Source organism: Ambystoma mexicanum, chromosome 11 (genome assembly GCF_040938575.1).
Source record: "Ambystoma mexicanum isolate Mex_15411 chromosome 11, UKY_AmexF1_1, whole genome shotgun sequence".
Classification (NCBI taxonomy): domain Eukaryota; kingdom Metazoa; phylum Chordata; class Amphibia; order Caudata; family Ambystomatidae; genus Ambystoma; species Ambystoma mexicanum.
In genome coordinates this window covers 389,693,468-389,714,223 of record NC_090934.1, presented here as the reverse complement: position 1 = coordinate 389,714,223, position 20,756 = coordinate 389,693,468, and the positions used below count along the sequence as shown (strand labels likewise).

General features: G+C 48.0%; 1 protein-coding gene across 1 annotated transcript in view; it reads left to right on the top strand.

The window, feature by feature from the left end:
• The window catches only part of LOC138504979 (embryonic protein UVS.2-like), a 381,283-nt gene extending 362,203 nt beyond the window's left edge, over positions 1-19,080 (top strand). Inside the window, exon 11 of the mRNA XM_069625347.1 lies at positions 18,953-19,080. Coding sequence (XP_069481448.1) covers positions 18,953-18,966 — 14 coding nt within the window. The 3' untranslated portion in view covers positions 18,967-19,080. The remainder of the gene's footprint in view (positions 1-18,952) is intronic.
• The last annotated feature ends 1,676 nt before the right edge of the window (positions 19,081-20,756 follow it).

The window sequence follows — 20,756 nt, the reverse complement described above, 5'->3', positions numbered from 1 at the left end:
CAAGACACAAGATCTTATCTTCCCCTTCGTGAAGGCTCTGATCGCGAAGGATCCTGCCAGTAGCTCTAGGCAATTTATGTGTAAGCGGAGCTCCTCCTCGCTCCATTTCCCTCCTGTCTGCAAGTCTCCGCACCTTGCGCCCCAGCCTATCTGGCTGGCATCGGATTTTATGACTAGATCTGGTCTGTCTCTGAAAATGGCACACCCATTCCAGGCATCCACATTCTGTAACCACCATTCCAGCTCTGTTTTGGATTTGTGATCCAACGGCACTGTCTGGTGATAACGCAGGCCTTGCTGCAGATGCTGTATTTTTAACCTCTGCAGCGCTCGATAATGAAGTGGTCCTGGAAAAATTGCCTGAATAGAAGCTGCAAGCAGCCCTACTATCCTTGCTAGGGTCCAGAGGGATACTATCTGCTTCTGCAGGCATCCTCTGAGTTCCCTCTGGATGTCGCAAATCTTCTGAGCTGGCAGTTCTAGGGTCACTTTCCTGGTATCCAGGATGAAACCTAGAAAGTCTAGCCTTTGCGCTGGTTCGGTATCTGACTTTTCCTTGTTCACTAGGAATCCTAGGGAAGATAACAGGTCTAAGACCCACTCTGTCTGGTACTTGAGGGTCTCTCGATCCTCGGCTAGTAGCAGGAGATCGTCTAGATAAATTATCATTCTTATGCCTTTCTCTCTTATGGCCGCCGCTACTGGCTTCATTACCTTGGTGAAGGCCCATGGTGCCGAAGCAAGTCCGAAGAGCATAGTCTTGAATTGCCAAAGCTGTCCTTTCCAGCGAAAAGCTAGGAAAGTCCTGAACTCCTTAGAATAGTCAGGTATGCATCTTTCAGGTCTAGCCTCGTCAACCAATCTCTCTCTCTGAGCGTGTCTCGGAGCTGATGGATGCCATCCATCTTGAAATGTCGGTACACTATCCATCCGTTCAGCTCTTTTAGGTTTATGACTGGACGCACTTTCTCTTTCCTGTGCACCAGAAACATGTTGCTTATGAAAGCGGGGTCTCTCAGGCACTTCTCTATGGCGTTCTTCGCAGCTAACAGGCGTAGCTCCTGGTTTAGCAGGCTCTGCTCTGCGCACTCTAAACGCTGCTGGTGAGGCCTGCGCACTTGCACGGGAGGCTGAACGAACTCCAGGCGCAAACCCCCCACTGCTTGCAACACCCAGGCATCGCTGGAAAGCTCACACCAACTTCTCAAGAACATGCCTGTTCTCCCCCCCACAGGGGGGTAATACGCTGCTCTCACCTTGAGGGAACCCTTGTCCATGACCGGATCCTCTTCCTCTGCGACCCCTCAGGAAGCGTCCTCTGGACGGGAAGAAGGAGTCCTGTTGTCTATTCTCCCAGTAGTGGGCTCTGGGATTCTGGGGTCTTCTTCCACCCTGGTTACGACCAGTCGAGCGACCCCTGTGGCGTCTGCCCCTTCCAAAAACTTGGCTGGGAAAAATCTTCCTTATGGAAGCCTGCGCCTTCTCCAGAGATGCGTAGGTGCCCATGAAGCGACCCATTTCCATGCCAAATGTCTCTCCGAAGAGGAGTCCCTGCGCCGCTTCACCAGCTTCGTAGGAAGCTAAATCACTTAGCTTCGAATCTATCTTCAATAAGAGTCCCCTCCGGCGTTCAGATGCTATGGCGCAGTTTGCGTTCCCAAGGAGGCATACTGCTCTCTGCGCCCAGCCCACCAGGGCGTCGGGGTCCACTTCCTCCCCGGTGTCTCTGGCTCTCTCGGCCAGGTCCATTATTTTCGCGAGAGGTCTGGCTAGGTCTAACACTTTCTCCTGCCAACTCCTCCAGGACCTATCGATACCCTTCCGGGGATCTTTGGTCATCTTAGAGACGAAAGTCAGCATTTTGGGGTCCAATTCTGGCATCTCTGCCACCTTCCCTGGGAGATCTGGTCTAGGGCATTCCGCTCGGAGCCTTTGGCGGACTTCTTTGTCCAGCGCTTTTTGCAGCCTCATGGTCATATACTGCGCCACTCTCGGCAAGGGCTGCCAGTCCGAAGACTTCGGATTCCGAATGCTATCTGGGTCGAACATGTCCTCTTCCACCTCTTCGAGGTGCTTTTCTTTGCGGATTCTCTTTCTTCCACTAGGTTTAATCTCTACCTCCTCCTCTTCCTCTTGCGAGGGAGTTACACCTTCTTCCAGCTCTTCTCCTGAGCCTGGGTCCCCTTCTCCATATTCTTCGTCCCCTAGAGTGGGGTCGTGAGGTCTGGCACAGTCTGATGCCGCAAATATGCTTCGCGGAGCTTTGCAAAGGCATCGATGACCTCCCGGGCTTTCTATTCTGCCCCATCTGAAGGGCCCTGGGGGTCAAGAGAGGCTTTCCTCTTCCAGGCCTTAGTACTCCCCAATGACCCTGCTTCTGAGGGTTCTGCAGGAGTGCACCCCGTTCGTCCGGCACTGTCTAAGGGCTGGTGTAATATCGCCTCTAGGGACTCCAGCCTATCTTGCAGGGAATTTCACCCCTTGTGCCACTGCATCTATTAGTGAATTTCCTAGCACCTGTTTGAAGCTGGCAGCCAGATCTGAATTCTGCTCATCTTCGCTCCACTCAAACTCCGACATCTTGTGGGTGCTGTGTGCCCGCTGTACCTGTGAGGGTGTAACTGCACGCCCTTTCACTATAGGTGCTCGGGGTCTTATCCTTCTGACCCTCTTTTTTTAATGAATTAAATTGTCTTTTCTTTATTTCTCTTTTTTTTTTCTTTTTTTTTCTGGTGGCTGTGCTGGACAGGGTATCGTTATGATGAGTGCCTGTGATGGCTTTCTTTTCTAATTCCTCCCAGATCAGGGGCAGCGTATCACGTGGCCTCACTCACGTCTTTGTGAGCCTCGAGAGGCTTTCCTACTGCCGATGCCGGTGAAGGATGCGTATCACGCTCCCCTGACGATCGCGTGATATAATGCGCTTTAATACTGAAACTCGTCCTCTTAACGGGCCGCCGCTCCTCGGCTTAGTAATGAAATGAAATGTAAAATCACCGCCTATCGATACCCCTCCGGGGATCTTTGGTCATCTTAGAGACGAAAGTCAGCATTTTGGGGTCCAATTCTGGCATCTCTGCCACCTTCCCTGGGAGATCTGGTCTAGGGCATTCCGCTCGGAGCCTTTGGCGGACTTCTTTGTCCAGCCCTTTTTGCAGCCTCATGGTCATATACTGCGCCACTCTCGGCAAGGGCTGCCAGTCTGAAGACTTCGGATTCCGAATGCTATCTGGGTCGAACATGTCCTCTTCCACCTCTTCGAGGTGCTTTTCTTTGCGGATTCTCTTTCTTCCACTAGGTTTAATCTCTACCTCCTCCTCTTCCTCTTGCGAGGGAGTTACACCTTCTTCCAGCTCTTCTCCTGAGCCTGGGTCCTCTTCTCCATATTCTTCGTCCCCTAGAGTGGGGTCGTGAGGTCTGGCACAGTCTGATGCCGCAAATATGCTTCGCGGAGCTTTGCAAAGGCATCGATGACCTCCCGGGCCTTCTATTCTGCCCCATCTGAAGGGCCCTGGGGGTCAAGAGAGGCTTTCCTCTTCCAGGCCTTAGTACTCCCCAATGACCCTGCTTCCGAGGGATCTGCAGGAGTGCACCCCGTTCGTCCGGCACTGTCTAAGGGCTGGTGTAATATCGCCTCTAGGGACTCCAGCCTATCCTGCAGGGAATTTCACCCCTTGTGCCACTGCATCTATTAGTGAATTTCCTAGCACCTGTTTGAAGCTGGCAGCCAGATCTGAATTCTGCTCATCTTCGCTCCACTCAAACTCCGACATCTTGTGGGTGCTGTGTGCCCGCTGTACCCGTGAGGGTGTAACTGCACGCCCTTTCACTATAGGCGCTCGGGGTCTTATCCTTCTGACCCTCTTTTTTTTAATGAATTAAATTGTCTTTTCTTTATTTCTCTTTTTTTTTCTTTTTGTTTCTGGTGTCTGTGCTGGACAGGGTATCGTTATGATGAGTGCCTGTGATGGCTTTCTTTTCTAATTCCTCCCAGATCAGGGGAAGCGTATCACGTGGCCTCACTCACGTCTTCGTGAGCCTCGAGAGGCTTTCCTACTGCCGATGCCGGTGAAGGATGCGTATCACGCTCCTGACGATCGCGTGATATAATGCGCTTTAATACTGAAACTCGTCCTCTTAACGGGCCGCCGCTCCTCGGCTTAGTAATGAAATGAAATGTAAAATCACCGCCGGGCCCGGCTTCTTATTGTTCGCGCTGCTCTGTGTCGCATGTAATGAATGCGAGAACACGGAAGCGGGCACTCGCTGGCTCTGCCCCCGAGAAAGAGGGGGCCGCGAGGCTCCTACACCGCTGACTCTGCCCTCCCAAGGGAGGGGGCCACCACTCGGCAACTGGCTCTCCGCCGTTCCAATCCCCGCAGGGAAGAAGCGTCGGGTCTCGGCTTACGCGTGGTCAAGCAACCCGCTTTCTGCCTAGTCTCGCTCGCGGCTTACACCCCTGATGTGCCGGGTATACGGCACGGGGTGCGCGAGGCGAGGCAAAGGTCGTCCACCCAAAACAGGCTGTAAAGTTGTTAGATACTACGCATTACGCGCCGCTGCGCTGCTAATTATTTCCTATAAAGTTTACACGACCTGCTGAGCAAAGCATCCTATTCCTCACTGCATTAACAATACAGGCTGTCCTACACTAAATCTCCTCCCACACTTGCTGGAATAATAACTTTCCACACACAATAGGGAGGTAATTAAAATAGTACGTATCTGCTTGAAGAGCAGTAAAAGATGAGGAGGAGCTCAGGGACAGGAAGTGGTCATAGTTGAGCATGGAGTGAGATGGACTACAGAGACTATGGGTATTGTAGTTCAAAAGACGAAAAGTCCATACAGACTGTTTTCAGTGTTTTTGTGATACGTTTTGAGTTTGTTGAAACTGCTGAAGAGTGGTAAATTAAAGAAGTCGAAGCATAATGCTCGCCTCCAGTCTTGTCATAGAATCGGAATTCCCAGCCCTATAACAGGGGATGGTTGCAGTATGACCAGGTGCTCCTACCACACTCACACAACCACTAGACGATCTACCATTCCTTGTGACTAGCATTGTACACTCCAAGAAAATCTCACTACTTGTCTCATAATTGGCCTCATAAAGCACAGTGAAGTCTCACTCACTCACTATCACTAGCCTCATTTACTTCTTCAGAGTACCATTTAGTAGCACCCCACTCACTTCATACACTTCAATGGAATCTCACTCCCTTTTCACCACTGTCCCTATCCTGTTCAATGCGGTACTGCTCATTTTTCATCACTGGCCTCATTCGTTTTGTGGAATCTCATTCAAGATTTGCTAAAAAGTCAAATCTTGCTGTTTTTGCTTTGTGATAAAAAAGTCAAATACTGCTGTTTTTGCTTTGTACTAAAAAGTCAAATATTGCTGTTTTTGCTTTGTCCTAAAAAGTCAAATACTGCTGTTTTTGCTTTGTCCTAAAAAGTCAAATCTTGCTGTTTTTGCTCTGTGCTAAAAAGTAAAATCTTGCTGGCCATTGCGAAATTCTCTGTATTTTGCTTGTATACTGATGCTTCTCTGTAACTTGCCAGCCCAGTGATCTCAACACTCTCTTTTGTCCCACATCTACCTGCCTTAGCGCCCCCAGTTTCTCCATCCTCTCCTCACTTCCACCCACATGGCACTTTCTGTTTCTCCTATCTTTTCCAACTGCTTCTCCATTGACTATCCTTCTCTTCTCACTAAATCTGGTAGGAAGAAGTTGAAAAAGGATATCTTGGCCTCTAACCCTGGTCTTCCTATCGCCAACACCTACTCCGATGCTTCCTCCAGACAGACCCTCACTGACATCCTTTTTCTCGTTCCTTCGCCAGATCTATGGACTCCTCATATGATCTCTGTGCTCTGTCCTATCTCCTCCTCTCCTTTAATGGTGGCACTCGCTGGGAAGTTCTCATGGCTTCCTTCGACTCCTCTAAAGTCATCATTAATGTCTACCTAAATAGCACTGTCATGGTCCAAGGCCCTCAGGCCAATCTCCTCCTCTTTGATAAGAGCTTGCCTCGCCTCATCAATTTCCTCTCATCTCCTGCTGTCCCCTCCTCTACCCCCTTGGCTACCTTGCCCTCTCTCTCCTTCTCCTCCTCTGCCCCTCCTAGGGCTCTTTCTCCTCCGCAGGGCGTACCTCTGATCTGTACCCCTCCCTGGAAGGTCTTTAAGGCTGGCAACCTTCTTCATATTGCCACTCTCAACTCTCGCTCTGCTGTCAAACACTCCTCTGGCATCTGCCACCTCCTTGAAGAACTAGACCTTGATGTCCTTGATCCGCATCACTAGAACGCCGCACTTTCAACCAGCGACGGAGCTTGTGCAACAATGCTCCGCTCGTCCTGATCAACCCAGGAATCCTGGGGAAAGATTGACTTTCCGTCATTCCCAGCACCGGCACACACACGAGTGCCCCACAGGACACACTGAATCCAGTCCAATTGCACAATTGATGTAACTGCAACTCCGCGGCTACCTACGATTAGGCGTCTACTATGACCACGAGCAATGAGACACTGCAGGTCTCTGGACTCTCCATTTATGCTTGTGGCCTCATTTACGCTCCACAGCACTGTCTGAGCATCTAGACAACATAGTCTTCCTTGTCCTGACGAAGGCCACAAGAAGAAAATGGCTCATTTAGCCCCTACATAAGGCCGAAACACCTTGGTGTAGACGATTACTTTCAAACCACAGTGTCACAAATGTTTTTCACTGTATCTCATTGATATACATGTTGTATACCTGTTTCATTTGTTCATGTGACATGACCCCTGTCGTTCTCTCTATATATCAACAGTAGAAACTGTACTATGTTGACTGTATATATGTATGCGCAAGAGATTTAACTTGCCCCTGTTTACTATGCAGATCCATATTGCTTTATATGTAACTATCGATGTTCAGCACTATACCTAAACCATTAAGCAAATAGCTGCTACAAGCCATAAAAAGAAGTATTGGAAAAATGTAGGTGTGGTACTTGAATCTTCTTGTGAATCGAGAATGAGCGGTAAGGGGGCATGCTGGTCACATTGACCCGTTCACCTGTATTTTGATAATCATTGAGCCCTCCTGGGCAGAATAGGTTTTTTTTCCAGAAGCCCTTTTTTCGTAATTCTTGGTCTTACTGAGACATGGTTCACGCCCAGCTCTGTCACGAGCTTTGACACTCTCCTCCCTGATGGCTACAAGATCCTCTCTGCACCCACATCCTCCCGGTCTGGTGGGGGGGTAGCCCTGATCTTTCCTGAGTGGATTCCTGCCTCTATCATTCCCACTCAGACCTACTCCTCTTTTGAATGCCTTGTCTGTAGGCTTTCTCTCTCGCCTACCCATTCTCTTACTGTGGCCACCATCTACCGGCCTCCTGGTCAAATCACCTAATTTCTCCCTGAGTGGGCGGACCTCTCCTCCTCCCTCCTGGCCTCTACCACTCAACTCCTCCTCCTCGGTGACCTCAATATACATTTAGACTCTCCTTGTTCCTCCTCTGTACTCTTCCGTGACCTCTACGACTCCCTCTCCCTGTCCATCCTCCCCATCTGGCCCGACTCACTCTGCATTGCACACACTTGATGTCTTGATCTCCTTTGACCTCCCGCTCTCCATCCCTCTGACCACTCCTCTCTCCTGGAGCGATCACTCCCTCCTCTTCTCTCAGCTCTCCCTCTCTTCCCTCCAAGCCAAGCCTACCCCAACACTGCCACCTACCTTCTCAGACATCCAGCCCATGAAGCGTGTGTCAGTGAGGCTTTTGCCACCAATTTCTCCCCCCCCTCCACCTCTGGCTGTCTCACATCCAGACACAGCCCTGTCTCTGGTCTACTCTTCAATTTCTAATACTCATGAGGATCCGTTTGAAGTCCAAAGCCAAGTGCAATTCCTGGTATGACTCTGACCTAGCTACACTTAAACGTAAGTGTAGGGTGGCTGAGAGGAAATCGAGGGCTTCCTGTCCATATTCTGACCAACTGGCCTGTTGCAATAATGGCTCTGTCCTCACCAAGAAGAGAGTCCACATTCAAGCTTGTGTCTCTGCGGCATCTAACAACTCGGCCGGACTCTTTAAAATCTGCAAGGAGCTGGCCAACCCTGCTGCAGTCTCTACCCCTCCTATTGCCTCCAAGGCTCTTTGCAAAGCCCTTGCCTCTCACTTCATTTAAAAAACCCAGGACATCCTGTCCACCCTCTCCACACCCACCCTTCCCCTCCCCTCTCCATCTGTGCTTGCTGACCATCCTTTAACCACCCCCCTTACCATCATTCTCGTCCTTTCCTTTTCCTCCCCTGACAAGGTCGCTAGACAAGTCCGATCTATGAAAGCCTCTTCAAAACAGGTTCATCCCTGTTCCTCTAAAACCATCAAGGACCACATTGGCACCCTCGCTCGGGCCCTTACTGATTTTTGCAACCACTCCTTTGCCTCAGGATCCTTCCCCTCCCCTCTGAAGCACTCCCTTGTACATCCTCTTCTCAAGAAACCCGCAGCTGATCCTTCTTGTCCAGCTAACTATCGGCCAATTTCCATTACTCCCTTTCTGGGCAGACTCCTGGAACAGTTGGCCATCTCTCAGCTTAACCTTCATTCTAATTCTGTTGGCTGTCTCTGTGACCACCGGTCTGGCCTCAGAGCTGCCAGAAGCACGGAAACTTCTCTCCTGTACATCCGTGAAGATCTGCTCTCCAACCTTGACTCTAACATTCCCTCTGGCCTCATCCTCCTCGATCTCTCTTCTGCCTTCGACACAGTGAACCATACAATCCTGCTCAACCGTCTCTTTGAAAACCTGGGTATTACTGATCAGGCTCTGGCCTGGCTGGCCTCTTTCCTCTCTGATCGACCCTCCTAGGTCCAACTTGGGTGCTTCCTATCATCTATCTTCCTCTCTACCTGTGGTGTTCCCCAGGGGTCTAACCTCTCGCCCTGGCTTTTCAACCAATACCTGGCAACTCTCGCCCACTGCATTGCCATTTTCTGCTCAAATTTCCAGTGCTACGCTGATGACACTCAACTCATTTTCAGGCTGAAGCTCTGGTTCTCCCTGGGTTGGACTATTGTAACAGCCTCTGTCTAAATCTACCTGCCTCTACTCTCCACCCTCTGCAACTAATCCAGAACGGGACTGCAATACTTGTCCTTGGCCTCAAGTCCTGGGATCGTATCTCTCCAGCTCTGAAATTGCTCCCAGTGGATGCAAGGATTACATTCAAAACCCCCTGCATTGTCCACAAGGCCTTCTGGGGCCTGGGTCCAAAATACCTTCAGCTATAATTCCTCCCCTCTCAAGCTCTTCGCTCCTCTACCTCTAACTGCCTCAGGGTCAGTCATTTTTCAAAGAAACAAGCTGGGGGTAGATCTCTGTCTTCGGCTGGGGCCCCCCTCTGGAACAGCCTCCCTGCCACTCTAAAACTTGAGGAGAACCATCTCCAGTTCCGGAAGCACCTCAAGACCTTCCTCTTTTCTTCTGCCTTCGCTCCCCCTCTCCCCTGCTGATCTGTTGTCTCTTGGCACTGTGCACCTGGCCACCCTCTGTCCTCCGGACCCAGGTAGCTGCTCACCCTGCCACCCTCCCGCACTGCCTCCGGGCCACCCCTTGCACTTGGGTCTGTATCTGTACCCATAGAGCCCCCCTTTTTCTTCCTGCACTTATCAGACCTACCCTGTCTGCTGCCTTAAACCTAGCACTTGCAAATTGCTGGCTGCACTACCACTGTTTGTTGCCTTTATTTATTTATTTATTTATTATCTGATCCTCCTGTGCTTTTCACTTTGCACTACTTCCCCCTTCCATGCACTTTTCCCCTCCCCCTCTCCCATGCACTTGCGCGTTCTCAATGTCACTGGGCCTAGTAAGATCGCTGTTTTGTTCTCCCCTGTTCCCGTCCCTTGCCTTGTCGTGCTCTGAAACACTTGTGTACGAGCGCGATAAGAATAAAATATCAATATCAATTCCCCCATCACTGGCCTCGCACATTGACATGAAGTCGCTCCGCTATCCCGCCGGACTACTACATTTAAAGCTGTGTCACTCATCTCTTCATCACTAGCCATATACACTTCAGTGGGATTCGCCAGGAGTTTCAAATTAAAGTCTAGCAAAACATATAAAGTGTATTTGACTGAAATGGAGCACAGTACGATTATAGACACATTTATAAGGTTGCCAAAGCATGCTTCGTTTGTCTGTTTAAATGCATGATTCACCTTGCCACAACTAATAGAAGTTAGGGGGGTTCTATGTGGTAATGTCGCCTGGAAAACGTGAGCAGGCAGGCGACTTTTTTTCCTGACCCCTAAAATATTTCCCAAATATTCTAGGAGGGGTATCGATTGATATTATAAACTCCAATCCTAGAATATTTGGGGAAAGTGTTTGATTTTTATTGCGGGTGCATTTGTTGGAAAATGTTGCCCCCTGGCGGCCATTTACCAGGCGACTGTATCACTGGACACCGTTAGGGGTTTATGCACAAAGAAGTTAGCAGGGGGTCGTGGCCAAATGCCATGAGGTGAAAAGGCACTTCTCAGAGCTCTTGCAGATCCGCACTGATACTGCACCGAAAAACAACATTAAAAATACATTAACGTGACCCCCTGCAGAGGACATAGCATGTGGAGAAGTCGCATAGCAGTCGATAACCAAATAATCCAGAGTTGGTTGGGGTAAGCCCAGTTCACAGCCCTGCTCGTTGTAGTTCTGAAAAGGACCCGCAATCTCAAGATGGCGGCGGGAGAGCAGCCGGAGCTGAACTAATCAACAAACGGAGGAGGCGACAGCTGGAGCCATAGGATGCCAGCCCAAAACGGGGGCCTGGACATCGGGCACAGCCAAGGAGTGCAGCCGCCAGCATGCAGCATCAGTACACAAGTAAGACAAGTACGTGTACCCCCCTTTTCCCCTGAGAATCGTAACAAGCACCACATCACCAGTAGCTTTCCCGGGGGCGTGGAAGGACACAGCGAGTATGCAGACCAGAGCGCCATAGGCTGAAAGAGTGCACCGCCGTTATCAGGAAGCGGGCACCCTAACAATAAAAGTGCACTTGCCACACGGCGGACTCTCGCACACAATTAATTGGAGCATCTCCCAAAGGTAACGAAGCAAGGGATCAGCATCGGAGCCAGCTAATCCCCCAACAAAGACCCGCAAGGAGGCACTCAGAGGGCCCTGTAATAGGCGGCAGGACCCAGGCACGAAACAACCTATTGGTGGGCTCTAAGCAGTGCATACCTCTCAGGAAGGAACTCGGCCGGGTCAGTAATACACAGCACATCCGGGCCATAACCAGATTACAGGAAACTCTGCAAGGACAGCACACAGCGAGATGGAAAGAACTGCCCCCTACATGCCACCCAAGGCTAGCAAGGAGAAAGCCAAACAGATCTCCATAGAGACATACACAAAGCCATTATCCATAACACAGGAATCTACAATGAATAAGCATAAACAGACTGCACCAATGGACAAAATGGAAGATGAACAGCCAATTTTACAGGCCACTGCCGCCCTAAAAACCTCACTTGAAGCCAAGATGGACTCCATCATGATCGACGTGGGACTACTACAGCAAGATGTCCGTGACCTAGTAGGCAGAATGGGGATGCTCAAGAAACAAGTAGCAGGCAACACGACGAACATGAAAAGTGTGCAGGAGTCAATCAAAGCCCTACAACAACAAGTAACAAACCCGGAGAACAGGGCGGAAGATGCCGAAGGTAGAGCCTGAAGAAGCAATGTAAGAATAATAGGCCTCCCAGAAGGTGAAGAAGGCAAAGACATGGCATCATATATAGAAAACATGCTACTGCAGGAAATTGGCACTGGCAACTTATCCCAGGGCTTCACAGTAGAACGGGCACACAGAACACTAACAAAGAGGTCTCTTACTGGAGCCCAATTGTTGCCAAAATAATGAACTAGAAAGACAGGGCAAAAATATTGCCACTCTTCAGAACCGGCGGCAGCATAAACAGAACATCAGCAACACTCTCAGCATACCCTGAATACACATTGCAAGTATAGAGAAGCAGAATGCAGTTTAGTTCAGCCAAAGAATGACTCCGGAAAGCTCACCTCAAATACATGCTGATGTACCTCGCAAGACTAAAGGTCATATACAAAAACCGCACCTTTTTCTTCAACACCCCGGAAAGCACCCACAAATAGATTGAAAGCAAATAATTTGGGCTAAGACAAGAAGGAGTCCCTAAACAGAAAGAAGATACGAAGTAAAACAGGAGACACAAAGCTTGCATACGTACAACCAAGAAAAAAAAGGAGAACAATACAACATGTCAATAACTTCAAGCAGGAAGCAAAGATGGAATGCCACTTCACCCACAGGAGAGTAAGGACACATGTGTACATACGCCTCCAGGCAACTACACCTTTAGAATACTGGAACTACAGTATCCTCCGGCTGCACCCCAGTCGCTGCAGACAATTGTGAAGCCGCACTGAAGTGTAAAGCAGGAGCGCCTGAGCATGACAAGTAAAGCTGGGCAATGGTTGGGAGTTGGGATAGTTGGGGGCAGAGGGGTTAGTTTCAGGGGTTTAAGTGCACATCTGCAGGCTACACAATGAGCCAAAACAGGCAGCGAGCATAATAAACATGGGATAGCAAAGCAGCACCCGGTTTCTAACATACACAAGAGGACAGACACAAGATACATGGGGTTACGGCTACGCAAAAAGATAAATCAAGGCGTCCCAGCCCACTCAAATGCGCCATTAGAGAGGACACTCCACCATCATGACACCAGATGGAAAGCCTTAAATTGGTAGCCTGGAATGTCAGGGGATTAAATAACTACATAAAGAGGAAAAGAGTCATGACATACTTACGTAGACATAAGATAGACATTGCACTGCTCCAAGAGATACACCTCACCAGAGATAAATTAAGCACAATAAATAGAAAATGGGTGGGCCACACAACAGGATCAACATACTCCGCGTATGTCCGGGGTGTGCTAATATGTATAGCCCCATCAGTACCACTCCGGATACTGAAAACAATAACGGATGATGAGGATAGGATGATCATAATACACAGATTTCTTGAAAAAAGACACATATGCCCCAAACCACGACACCTCAACCTTTTGTAGATCCTTGTACACAAGAATAGGCTCATATAGGAACTGCTTGATAATATGGGGTGGAGACCTTACCTGTACACTTACGCCAACATTAGACAGATCAGACAACATATATACACAACCAGACCCCCCCCCAGCCAAGATGCTGGCCACTCTGCTGTAGGCTTTCGAATTGGCAGACGTGTGGAGAGACCTACACCCTCATACAAGACACTACACACATCATTCGGAACCACATAACATAAGCACCAGGATCGATTATTATTTCATGTGCAACGAGATTAGCAATGAATTAGTACAATCAGAATACAAGGCATGAGTACTATCAGACCATGGCCCCCTCATGTTATCATGGCAGGTGCCTCCCCCAGACCCTTATTTCTATATGGAAACTAAGATCAGAAGCACTGTAAGATATTGCATTTAGAGAACACATTAGGGGAAACATTCAAGAGTACTTCCAACACAACACTGATAGTATGGCTTACACACTGTGGGTGGCATTAAAAGTGGTAATCAGAGGGGAAGCCATGTCCAAGTGGGGTGGGTTACAGGCAGTAATCACCAGAGAGTTAAAATAAGCGGATAAAAGTTAGAAGCAGAGGAAAAGAAAACAAGTGACCCTAATATGCACAACCCTGTTATAACTGAAGCTAGAATGTACACAACACTGGGACAGATTAGGAAAGCTAAACTACAATACATATATAGAGAGACTATATTCAGAAGGAGACAAACCTACCAGATTATTGTCAGGACTACATAAGAGTGACACCAGGAAATAATACAAACCACTACTGATGGGTCCCTCATGCACGACACAAATGGACAGAAGTGAGTTTTATAAAGAATTTAGAACAGAGCTAGCAAAGCCGCTCCTTAGCATGCTTAATGAAGCATATGAAGTGGGAATGCTGCCTAAATTCCTAAGAGAATCCTTAATCATACCCCTCCTGAAACCTAATAAGCAACCCACAGACTGCGGATCGTATAGACCGCTGTCCCTCCTCAATCAAGACGATAAGATCCTCACGTCGCTATTGGCCAACAGATTAAAGAAAGTGATAACAGACTTGATTCATCCGGATCAGACAGGGTATAGCCCCGGTAGAAATACTACATGGAACCTGCGGAGACTGCATCACATCATACACTGCACCGATAACCTCACGGGGCACTATGCATTGGCATCATTCGATGCAATTAAAGCGTTCGATTCTATAAAATGGCCATGGCTGGAAGCCACTTTGCAACAATTCGGACTGGGAGCAGACTTCATTAGTTGGGTAATGCTATTGTACAACAAACCTATAGCAAGAGTCAAAACAGGTAGCCAGATCTCAGAGCAATGGGAGCTGGAGAAAGGTACCGGACATGGATGCTCCCTGTCCCCCATGCTATTCATCCTAGCCTTAGAACCAATAGCAGCATACCTCAGGTGAGAATATGAAGGGGCAGGCATGGAGTTGGGTGGCAAAGGTCACCTGGTCTCCATGTATGCAGATGACATGTTGCTTTACATACAACACCCCGAAACAAATCTAGAATACATATAAGAGATTATAGACAGGTTTGCAGCGCTATCAAGAATCACGATCAGCCTAGATAAATCGTGTATGTTCCCATTGGCAGGACTCAAAGAACTGGCAGAAATACAATGGCACAAAAACACATTCAAATATATAGCAGTAGACATTTACCACGAACCGCAGTAGGAGCATGAGAATAATGCCCTACTAGCACTACGTAAAGTGCAGAAGTCCATGGACTTCTGGTCTCAACTACCGCTGTCCCTTATGGGCAGAGCCTCACTACTGAAAATGGTGGTCCTGCCCAGAATGCTGCATTTCTTCAGTAACGTCCCGTATAACATTCCCAAGAAGTTCTTCACAGAATGAGATTCAATATGAGGAAAATTCCTATGGCATAACAGAAGGTGCAGGCTGGCCTTGTCCACACTATACCGCTGATACAAAAGTGGAGGGATCCGACTGCCCAACTTTAAACTCTGTTTCCTAGCAAGCCAATTGCAGTTAATAGCAAACTGGCTATCGGATGAACCCTCACTAGACTCTGCTCTGTTGCAGATGTCCAGCAAGACCCTCTTACTGAAAGAAGTGCTATGGATAAAGACCTCCCTCCTGGCACTTCCCACCCCCTCATTTGTACACATTGGGGAAAAGTATCTGGCTGAGAACATGCAAGACAGTTCAGTGGAATACACTGTTCCCACAAAGCCCTCTGGTTGCACTGGAGGCAGAGAACCAACAAACGCGGTTAAACATACGGAAACACTGAGAACCCATAAGGGTGGCAACTATAGGTGACTTGTTCACAGAAGAAGGGCTACCCAACTTGGTGGGACAGACAGGCATACACACGGGGCAATACATCACATACATAAAACTGGTAAAAAACACTTAAATCAAAATGGCCAGAGCTACTGAATCAAATGGACTCCAATTGCATGATAGACACCATGTATGAAGTATCAGATGGTGGTCACGTCACCTCTCGAATATACGAGTTGCTCATCACCAGAGTTGCAGACAGCGAACTGCAGGTGCAGAAAAAATGGGAAGCAGACATTGGGGAACAATTCACAGAAAACAGCTGGAGAAGTGTGCTGGCATGTCATAAACAGGTATCCAGAAATGCCAGTCTGTAATAGCTACAATTATTAATCACACAAAGGGCTTACCTCCCACCCAGCAGTATGTTGAGATTTCACAACACAGAAACCCAGCGCTGCCCAAAATGCAAGGCGGTGGAAGCAGGTATGCTGCATATGTTCTGGGCTTGCCCGATAGTCCAACAATACTGGGAAGCGATTACAGACAAACTAGCCCAAGCAGACATCACATTGAATGTGCAATCCCCAACAGCATGCTTGCTGGGAAGGTTCACCAGGAAGAAAAATGCAAAACATACAGGGGAATGTAAAGATCTGGCATATATATTAGCGCAACGCAGAATAACTTGAGGGTGGATCTTTGGTGGGCAGGCTTGTATCAATGGGCGATGGCTGAAACTGTAGTGTGGCAGAGAGCGATCAATACGGCCCAATCGGACAGTATGACGCATTTGCAAGAATGGAAAATACTCATACAAGCAGTATTCGCACCCAAAAGCGCAGAAAACCAGAACAATACCCCATGTGCCAAACATAAGCTTGGACTATACGTAAGCAGGAACGATGGCCAAGGCTGCAATTAACGCAAATACAGAGACGCAAATACAGAGAAGAGTTACAGCCTGGGAAAGTGCATATGGTGTTGGTTAAGTTGGGATAGGGAAGGGGCGGTAGCGGGGATGGATAAGACAGAGCATTATAAACATATACGTGATTCAGTAAGAATGTATACGCTTGATAAAAAAACAGTAACAATGCTCACTGTATGTTTGCAAAAGAAAATAATAAAAATTGTTTTTAAAAAAAATGTTTAAAAAGAATTTAGCAGGACTATCTCTCACTCCCAGAAAGAGATGTGTAAGTCAGAGTCAGTACTGATAACTTCTTTTTGAATCAAATAGTCTCTCTCTAGCAGTAAGTCAGAGTTACTTCTAGGTGAATTAGCCCATTATAATTACAATTGTTCATTTATAACGCGCTTAATACCAGGAGTGGTTTCTAAGTGTTGGATCGGGATTCAAAACTGTGTTGCACTGTGTTGTCTTGCTTCCAAGCCAAACGCGTTGCCCCTGAGGTTTTCTGGAGTTTGTTGGCACAGGGAAGATGAACTCAAGTCGCAGGAGACTCCACCGCAGTATGGGAGACATGACCTCTCTGTTCATTACCTTGATGAACTATCACTCATTCGGACAAGAATGGCCCTATGAACCCGAGCAGCGTCTCACACGTGTGCCCCTAGCTCCAGCCTCATGTATTTCAATGGAATGTCACTCATTCTAAGATAACGGGCCCCGCACAATTCAGCATATCACCCTTAGCCATATCGCTGACCTCATATGCTTCAATGGAATCTCATTCATACTGCCAGCATTGGGGAATACAGCCAGTAGATCTAACCTTGACTAGCCTATAGCGTGAATGCAGCCGGCACCATGTCCACACCACTGGAGTCACATACTTCTGCTTAGTGCACTACACCTCTGTGTATGCCACAGCCTTGGGTTTTTCTTGTAAGCACTCACACCACATTATATTTCCTGTTAAACATGTGGCTCGCGTAGTCACAGTCCGGATCCTACTACCCAACCATTGAGAGAAGAGCTGCGTGATTTTGTAATGACCGAAAAATTAAGGAAACCCTAGAACATCTGATCATTGAATGTTTAGCGCTAACCTTATTAAGATCAAAATGTTTTGGAAGTCAAATGTTAGTGGTGGCAAGTGTACCCCCGGAATTAAGATGGCGTTTTCTAATCAATCGTGCAAAAATGAGCCTAAAAATCGCTATGGTTAATTTTTTAAATGCATTACACTTGAAGGCAAGTGATAGTTTAGATTGAGAGATGTATGATATGAGGTGAACAATGTATTTAAATTCTAAGTATATATTGATGAAATGAAATGCACAAATACATGATAAATGTGGCTCATATTTTTCCTATGTCACAGATTAGATGGGTTACACAATGATGTAATTTTATTAATCAGGTTAATGTTCATGTTGCATCTTTTACTATAAATATGTAAACTCTTTTTGAAAAAAGTTGATTAAATTCAGCTATATTTCAATAAAAAAAAAAAAAAAAAAAAAAAAAGAAGAGCTGCGTGATTTCCATGGCCTCAGTTCCTTAGAACTCAAGCGGAGATGAGGTCACAGCCCAGCTCGAGCAGCTGCGGAGTCACAAGAAGATCATCGCTCTGCTTGTCAGTGCGGTGGAAATGCATGAAAAGAGAGGGCGGACTAAAGCAATGTCTCTGTGCTTTCCAGGGGATGACTAAGCAGTGGGAAACCGGAAATGCAAATAATTCCTCCTCTGAGAGCTTAGGCCAAGCGATCCAACTAGTCCACTATTAATATGCTGCTCTGCTATCCATTAGCACGAAAGGCACCCCGCTTGCGGCCACAACTAACAAACTGGAAATTGATACTGGCCATAGAAATAAAACGTAAGATCAAATTTTAAAAGTGGGCAACAGGGGTGTTGCTAGGTCTGGAAAAGATCTGGTTCTACGCTAATGTTGGGACTGTTGAAACGCGGGCTATCTAGCCTTTTTGTTGTTGCCTCTGACCTTCTATCTGGGGCTACAACCAAAAGACCCGGGGCTATAACCCCCTCAGCCCTCCTCCTCCCCCCCACCAATGCCTCTGGTGGGTAGGTTAGAGCACGAGCAGTGGATAGTTCCAAACCAAAGATGTGTTCTGAATGTGCTAGTGACGGTATCTTTCATTTTAAAGGGCAAATTAATCTAGGCTTCCATGTGCCAATTCCCTGCCCTCCTAAAGAAACTAGTCGCGTCCCTCTATGAGCGGTATCGCAGCAGCATTTTAAGTTGAAGTTTTCACAGTGACCTTTCGACACTGGCAGTGATGGATTTCCTCTGCCAGCTTTTTTTGGCATTTTAGGACAAGCTTGCTAGCTATTTACATGGTAATTAAAGCTTCTATATCAGAGTGGCTTGTCTGTAGAGGTGGCAGCAAGCTTAGCATCAATGACTTGTTTTAGTGAAGTGATAACTGGCTAATGAGAGCATAGGACAATGATGTGGGGTGGGAGGGAGCCTAATACTTGGGCAGCAAAGGTTATGTGGAATCTAGATCGGCCATGTCAGCATGAGCAGAGTATTTATATTGAGGGTATTGAGGGTATTGCAGCCTCTGTTTGCCTGTAACGTACTTTCTTATTTGTGTTTCTAGCTCCTTCAACATGATGAGGGAATTCCAGTTACCATCAGCTGCTTTTTTTGGACCACCAGCCCCGGCCCCAGGCTTGGATCGCTACCAGCTGCTGCAGAACACACCTTTCATGTCTATGTGGAATATGCTGCCATTGTATTTTACACGAGCACACAAATAAATGTTTTCATGGTGATTCTAGCTACACTTCAGTACTGACTGTCGAATGTCCTTACGGTTACCTTGCACAACGATGTGATGGCAGCAACTGTGCATGTCAGACGTGACCTTAGACTCAGTGGCCATGTCTTGAATATGAGGCATTAACTGCTATTGCGAGGCATTACTTTACATATAATGAAGACCTATTATTGTGAAGATACTGGTGGGGGGTGCCTGTACTTCCGCTCTCTATATGGTAGAGGAGAGGCACAGAGGACCCCAGCCAAGATTCTCAAGTGGTAGCAATGGACGAGCAATCAAGGCCTAGCTTCTCAGGAGGTGATGCAGGCTGGTTCTTAAGTGCAGTGTAGTCCCCGAACCCCCACAAAGGAATGTCCACACACTGTATTACCGAAAACACAGTCTTTATATAATTAATATTCAAAGGTATGTACACGATCACAATAACGCACTTTGTACTCGGAAATCAACAATGATAAATATCTACAATTCTAAAGTGGTACCGCCAATGTTATCAAATCTCATAAAAGTGCATCAACTGTACGGTTAAAATGTCACATAGATCAATATCAAGGAAACCAGCAATAGAGATAGGAAGGAACGCAAGATGGTTGAAACAATAGGCAGAATACTGGCCCCTACCGATAGACACAGTTCTGTGTGGAGATCCCCCCACCTGGGCAACCTGGAAAATAAAGATATATAGCATAAGCCCAGTCCATATATTGTTCAATAGTCTTATTTCCTCCTATTAAGGTTTACCCCCCCAATGTACCTGGTGGAGTAGAGTTCTTCGAAGACGCGTCGAAGGATCCTTCTTGAGTGACTCACTTTAAAGCAGGAGCCACGGATCGTCGAGAGGCGTTTCGAAGATGGTGAACTTGTCGTCGACGACGGCGATGAGAAGTTCAAGGGTGCCGAGACCCCGATGTCGATCCAGGCGGTGCTCGTCAGCGACGTCCTACGAGGATGAGGTGTGCAGGGCACCTCGGCGACGGATAGTTCAGGACCGCAAAGAGTTTCAGAAGAACGGTGGCCCAACAAGGGGCGTTGAGTCGTCAGAGTCTTTGTGGCCTTCAGGTGGCGGGAAACCCACCGGCGGATTCTCCTCGGCGCGTTGGTCGTCCTCGACTTTCTCCGGCGGGACAAAGCGGTCGACGCTGCGGACAAGGGAATCCTCGGATTAAAATGTTCTTAGGCAAGGGAGCGGGCTGCTCTGGTTGTCGGCGGCATGGCATCAAGTGGTCCCCACGGCTGGGCAACACAACTTCGACGGGCCTCCAGCGGTTATACAAACCTGCGAACCCTGGTCGACGGCAATGGACTTCGACAGCGGCGAAGTCCGGGTGCTTTGCTTCGTTCTCCTCAGCGGTCCCGTCTCGGGTCGGCAGCCTTTCGAGGGTCTGACTTCCAGGGAGCTTCAGCGAAGGTTAGCGGTGCTCGATGGTCCCTCGGAGCACGGGAAGAGGGTGCCTTACCAGGTCCTCTCTCGGATCAGCCTTCGACGGATTCGGCAGCTTTCAGATCGGTCGAAGCAAATGCAACAGCAAGTCTTCTTCTTCAAGCTGGGCGTCAAGGATCAGCAGTTCCAGTTACTCTTAAAGTGAAGACACAGCTTCTGAACGCTTCTGAACAATTTCCA